The following is a 6,000-nucleotide window of genomic DNA, read 5'->3' as shown; positions in this document are numbered from 1 at the left end:
CCTTCCCGACCACCAAGAAGACCCCACAGTCGTTCTGTCCAAAACATAGCCCGCTCTCCAAGTGCGCCTTGGGTCCACGTGAGGCGTGCACCTGCGGCGGAACACAGGTAACGTCAAGTCCGGATACAGCGCGTTTTGGCCGAGCTCCCCTCACCAGCGCGCACCTCTTGCGTTGCCAGCTTCCTCGGCCGCTGCCTCTGGCCCCACTCCTCGTGCGATGCTCGCCACTACAACTCCCGCCTCAGCTGCCGCAAACCCGAGAGCGCCAAGTGGGCGCGCGGGTTGCGCGCGGGCCGGCGCCCGGAGGTCTGGGCATGCTCAGTCGCGCGGGCAGGGCTCCGGGCGCGAGCCGGGCTCCCGCTGCACCACATTCATCTGCTGCCAAGGGGAGCCGCCGGGCGCTCGCAAGCTCGGCGCGCGCTGCCCGCGGAAGACCCGGCTGCCGCGCCCCCCGCCGCCTCCCCGAGTCATGGCCTCGCTCGGCCATCCCGCCGCCTTCGGCCGGGCCACCCACGTCGTGGTGCGGGGACTGCCCGAGTCCCTCGGCCAGCACGCGCTGAGGAGCACCAAGGGCGACGAGGTGGATTTCGCCCGCGCCGAGCGGCAGCACCAGCTGTACGTGGGCGTGCTGGGCAGTAAGCTGGGGCTGCAGGTGGTGCAGCTGCCGGCCGACGAGAGCCTCCCGGACTGCGTGTTCGTGGAGGACGTGGCCGTGGTGTGCGAGGAGACGGCCCTCATCACCCGCCCCGGGGCGCCGAGCCGGAGGAAGGAGGTAACTGGCCGCCCGGAGACGCGAGGGGCGCGGCCGGGGACGCGCGCCGGGCCCTCCCGCGTCGCCCGAGCCGGACGTGCTGGGGGAAGCGCGGAAGTGGCCCCCGGGCTAGTTCCGAACTTCCCATTTAGGGCAGACGGTGTGTGTGCGAGAGAGAGAAGTTCATTGTTCACGCCTCCCGGCTGCCGGCGCAGCTTGGGTGCCTTCTAGAGGAGCCGACTGAGTGTGGTGGTGCGGACTCGGGCAGGTGGGTGGGGTGGGGAATCCGTCTCATAGGCATTTTTATTGGTAAAGATTAAAAAGCAGCGAAGACAGTGCAACTCTGCTCGTTTCCCAGGGAGCGGGGGCAGGGAGGGGTGCCGTTCCAAGCGGGCGGGCGGAGCCTGGGCGAGGGCTCCGGGGGGGCCGGTTGATGACCCTAAACCCCCAAGTCCTGCCAGGAGCTGGGAGCAGGGAGGGCCAGATGAATTAATGGTCGATGCCCGCAGACGTGGGTCGTCCCGAGTTACTTTTCGGTGGTGGAGAGTGAGTCCCGCAAAGGGGACTGGCAAGTGAATGAATGTAAGAAGACTGGCCTGTTGCTGAGCCGCGGTGTCTGGGTTTGAAAAGCAGAACTCGGTGTAGGGTGTTGGGTGTGTGTATGTGTCTGTGTGTTTAATTGGAAATGGTGGTTTCACAAATTCAATAATTTTTATTCTCTGTATTTTTAAGCTCATAGCAATTAGAGCTTTTTGTGTTCTCAGAGGATGGTGACTACTTTAAAATATTGCAGTTTGTGAAAATGTCTGTGATTGCTTTAAACACAAGGTAGGTTAGTGGGGAGAGACAAATAAGAGTGAGATTGGATTTTAAAATGCTGTCCGGCCTGGGATTCTTCTCATTGCCTGCTGAGAGCCCAGGGTCAAGACTCTTGGTTGCTATTGGCATCAAGTGGCATTGCAAGAAGCTGGTGGTTTCTTTCATATCTGGAGGGTTAAGGATTTTCCCTCCCTATTTTTCCTTTATTCGATTCGCATTGGAAATGCCTCATAGAGCTTGTAGTTAAAATATGCTTCTTCTCCACATGCTTCACTACTTGGTTGATAGAACTTTGCTTGGTCTGAGAGAATAAGTATATTTGATTTATTTCCCACTAAGAGAATCAGCTTTTTTTTTTTTCACCCTGCCTTAGCAGAAAACCAAAAGAGTAACAGGTCTCATTCTCTTAGCTCTTTTATCTCCTTTGCCACCTCTCCATCTTTGAATCTGTGAGATGACCCACTCTATTTTAAACTGATAAGCATGTAACCCCATTTGAATACTTTCTAATGTGTCCTAGGCCATATGACAAAGCTGTGGTTTGTGCTTAAAAGAGTAACATAGATTTTAAAAACCCTTTCAAAATGATACTCATTTGATGTGGCTGGTCCAATTTCATGTTGAGACTGTCATATATTTAATCATCCATTTCATTTTATTCCTATAATAAAACCTTTCAAATTTTGGCCTTCCTGATACTAAAGTGGGCATTGATCTGTCTCCCTGTCAGATTTTGAGGCATACATTTTAAATGGGTTTCACTCTTCAGGCTGGTGGCCCACTGCCAGAGGCCACATAGTGTAATGGATAAGAACATCAGACTGGATCTAATTCTGTGACCTTAGCGAGTATCTCTTGCCTCAGTTTTCTCACCTGTAAAGTGGACATAATCATACCTATTTCATAGAATTGTGGTAATAAATTTATTAATCCATCAGAAATATAGAGAACAGGACATTTCATAAGTGTTGGTCGTTATTATTCACTTACCAAGGGGTCGTGGAAGATTTACTCCTTGAGCAGTAAGAAGTCTCCTGTACACTGATGCAGTTACAGTGACATTTCCCTTTCCGAGGGTGAAGGGGTGTCTTCTTCACGCCTTAGGTTCCAGCCTAATCTGCTCATTAGCACTGCCTTCCAGCTCAAGTTTTCTGCAGGTGTGTGGTCCCACCCCCAAACACCTTTGCCATTGCACCTGATCTGGGTTCCCAGAGTAATGGGCCTTCCAGCCAGAGAGGGGAATGCGGGCAGTCATGTTGGGTGGGGTGCTTCAGAGATTTCTTTGAAATCTCTCACAGTTTGCTGCCTACATTGAAGTTAATAAATTCTTGTTAAATGAATGAACAAATGAATTAATGAAATGCTAATTAGCTAATACCAGCAAGCTGATAATAATTACTTCAAGGACTTCTTGGATTGCTATATATATATATATATATATATATATATATATATATATATGACACCTAACTCCCTAACTGAAACTCCACAACAGCTGAGGCATTATATTAAAATTATTAACACTGATCTCCTGTCTTCTCCCTTTGCATTCCATTTTCCACACTGTAGCCAAGTTGGTCCTTCTAAAACTCAGATCTGATCCTGTTCCTCCTCTGATTAAAATTCTAGAGGGGCCTCCACTGAGCCTGATAAACCCGTTGAGCTGGGTTCTGCTTGCCTTTCCAGCTTCAGTTGCATCTCTGACCCCACCCGAGGTGCCTCCCAATTCTTGGCTCAAGCCAGGTTCTTTTTTCAAGCTCACCATGCTGTTGCTTTTATGGGTGTACATTCCTCCTTTGCCCAGGACATTCTTCCTCCTTCCTCTCCTGCATTTTACCTGTCTGTTTCTACTCATGCTTCAGTTCTCAGCTTACTCTTACCATTAATATTATTAGCTAATCTTTATTGGGTGCTTACCATTGGCCAGACATTGTGCCGGATTTATGACATGTGTTTCATTGAATGCTCACGTCAAATCTTTGAGCTCATTGCTATCATTATTCCTGTTTAAAAGTTGATGAAACTGAGTCTTAGAGAGATTAAATTGCCCAAGGTTATAGAGTGGAACTAGTGAAACCAGGATTTGAACTCAGATTTGCAGGACTCTAAAGCTCTAGTCCCGACTGTTGTGATATTAGATCTCACCTTCTCAAGCATTAGATTGGTTGTCCTTTTATGAGCACCTCTGTGCTCCCTGTTATGGTATTTATCATACCATATGGTAATTGCCTGTTTATCTTTCTGTACCTCCCACTATTATGAAAACTGTGAGAGCAAGGATCATGTCTGCGTTGTTCAACATTTTATCCCCTGGGCCTTGAACACAATAATCATATAGCAAATATATTTTGTTGAACAAATTTGTTCATGATTTTAGGTCAACCTTCGTTCTCCCTCATTATGACATATTTGGTGTTTTGCAAGCATTTCTAGTCAGCAGAGTCCCACAAGTTTCATTACAACTATAGGTGATTTATAACTGTTTTTCTCTCCCTCTCCCTTTCCGTGCCTCTGTCTCTTGTTGTTGTTTTGTTTTAATTAAAATCCTGAGAAGTTTCTTCTTAATCAAAGCATCATGTTATATTTAATGACTTTTCTTCCTTGGAAGAAAGGACTGAGAACCAAACTAAAGAAAGTAACGCTTCTGTGAAAGCTCAGTGTTTGCGATAATGGGGCCTCCAAAGATTAATAAAACACAGACCCTGTCTGCAGCAAGCTTAAGTTTTAGTGAAGAAAACTGCATATAGAGAAAGTCAGCGAATAATATTACATGTCTAAGAACTTTGTGTCTTCCGGAATATGAATGTCTTAATATGCTTAATTTTTTTTTTTTTTTTTTGCGGTACGTAGGCCTCTCACTCTTGTGGCCTCTTGCGTTGCGGAGCACAGGCTCCGGACGCGCAGGCTCAGCAGCCATGGCTCACGGGCCTAACCACTCTGCGGCATGTGGGACCTTCCCAGACCGGGGCACGAATCCATGTCCCCTGCATCGGCAGGCGGACTCTCAACCACTGCGCCACCAGGGAAGCCCTATGCTTAATATTTTGAAGACAAATTAGCCTTAAGAAACCAATCATATTTTAAATGAATCCAGCTTACATTTTAGAGGGGAAAAAAAGAGAAAGTTAACTTCTAAATGTCAAAGTCCAGTAAGCAAATATCTAAAAGCTATGACAGTGTGTGAGGATTGGGTTTTTTTAAAAATAAAAATTTTGTTTCAATTGTACATGTCCGCAGTACCAAATTCAAAAGGTACAAGAGGATACACGGTTAAAGTAAGTCTTGGATTTCCCTGGTGGTGCAGTGGTTAAGAATCCGCCTGCCAATGCAGGGGACATGGGTTCAAGCCCTGGTCCGGGAAGATCCTACATGCTGCGGAGCAACTAAGCCCATGTGCCACAACTACTGAGCCTGCACTCTAGAGCCTGCGAGCCACAGCCACTGAAGCCCAAGCACCTAGAGCCCGTGCTCTGCAACAAGAGAAGCCACCACAAGGAGAAGTCTGCACATGCAATGAAGAGTAGTCCCCGCTCGCTGCAACTAGAGAAAGCCCATGCACAGCAACAAAGACCCAACTCAGCCCAAAATAAATAAATAAATAAATTTATTTAAACAAAGAAAGAAAGTAAGTCTTGCCACCCTTACCTCACCCTTGTACCTGACTACCCAGTTTCTTTCCTCAGAGGCAACTACTAATGCCATTTTCTTGGGTTTTTTTTTTTTCCCAGAAAGTTTTTAGTACTTAATAAATGATTAACTGACAGAGTTTACTCAGGAAAATTGTGAAATATATCCTGTGCCCTTTCATCCCTCTTTCAGGGCCATTCTGGGGTATTTGGTCTAAGAGAAAACCACACAAACTCATTCTCAAAAAGTGATAATGGCTTTAATTATCCTTGCCTGGAGCATTTGCACTGTTAGGGACCTCTTTAGGAAGAAGGCGATATGCTTAGCACAAAGTAATAAATCTCCAAAGTAAAAATAAACATTGAGGGGGGGAAAGGAGGGCATAAACGGAAGAGGTAAGCAATACATATTTGCATAGTAATTCCCCTTCTGTTGGGGCACTTAACTATTTGGACTTACATCTTTGGGTCCTGGTTTATTCTTTGATTAGGAAAAAAGCATAATTATATTGATCCCAGAGGCAAGGTGAGCATTAAGACCATGTCTAATGACCAGCCAACTTATGTGTGTGTGTGAATCCCCAAAGATGGTGTTACTATTAGCTCTATTTAAAAGATAAGGAGACTGAGTCTCTGGTAACCAAGGTTAAGTAACTTGTCCAAAGTCACACACAGATAATAAGTGGCAGAACTGAGCTTCTCATGAAAGTATGAAGGTCTTTTCTGCTTGAAGTGCTTGTTGCCAGTTGTGCTTAATCGTAATAGATCATTAAATCAATATAAAACTGCCCCCTGAATATCATT

At 46.7% G+C, this 6,000-nt stretch overlaps 1 protein-coding gene across 1 annotated transcript in view; it reads left to right on the top strand.

Moving 5' to 3' along the window:
• The first annotated feature begins 351 nt into the window (after positions 1–351).
• The window catches only part of DDAH1 (dimethylarginine dimethylaminohydrolase 1), a 153,444-nt gene continuing 147,795 nt past the window's right edge, over positions 352–6,000 (top strand). The window contains exon 1 of the mRNA XM_079943998.1: positions 352–772. Within this exon, the coding sequence (XP_079800124.1) occupies positions 470–772 (303 nt within the window). The 5' untranslated portion in view covers positions 352–469. The remainder of the gene's footprint in view (positions 773–6,000) is intronic.

This window comes from Stenella coeruleoalba (genome assembly GCF_951394435.1).
Source record: "Stenella coeruleoalba genome assembly, chromosome: 1".
NCBI classification, from domain to species: Eukaryota; Metazoa; Chordata; class Mammalia; order Artiodactyla; family Delphinidae; genus Stenella; species Stenella coeruleoalba.
The sequence above is the reverse complement of the archived record's forward strand: the minus strand, read 5'-3'. Positions and strand labels throughout refer to the sequence as shown.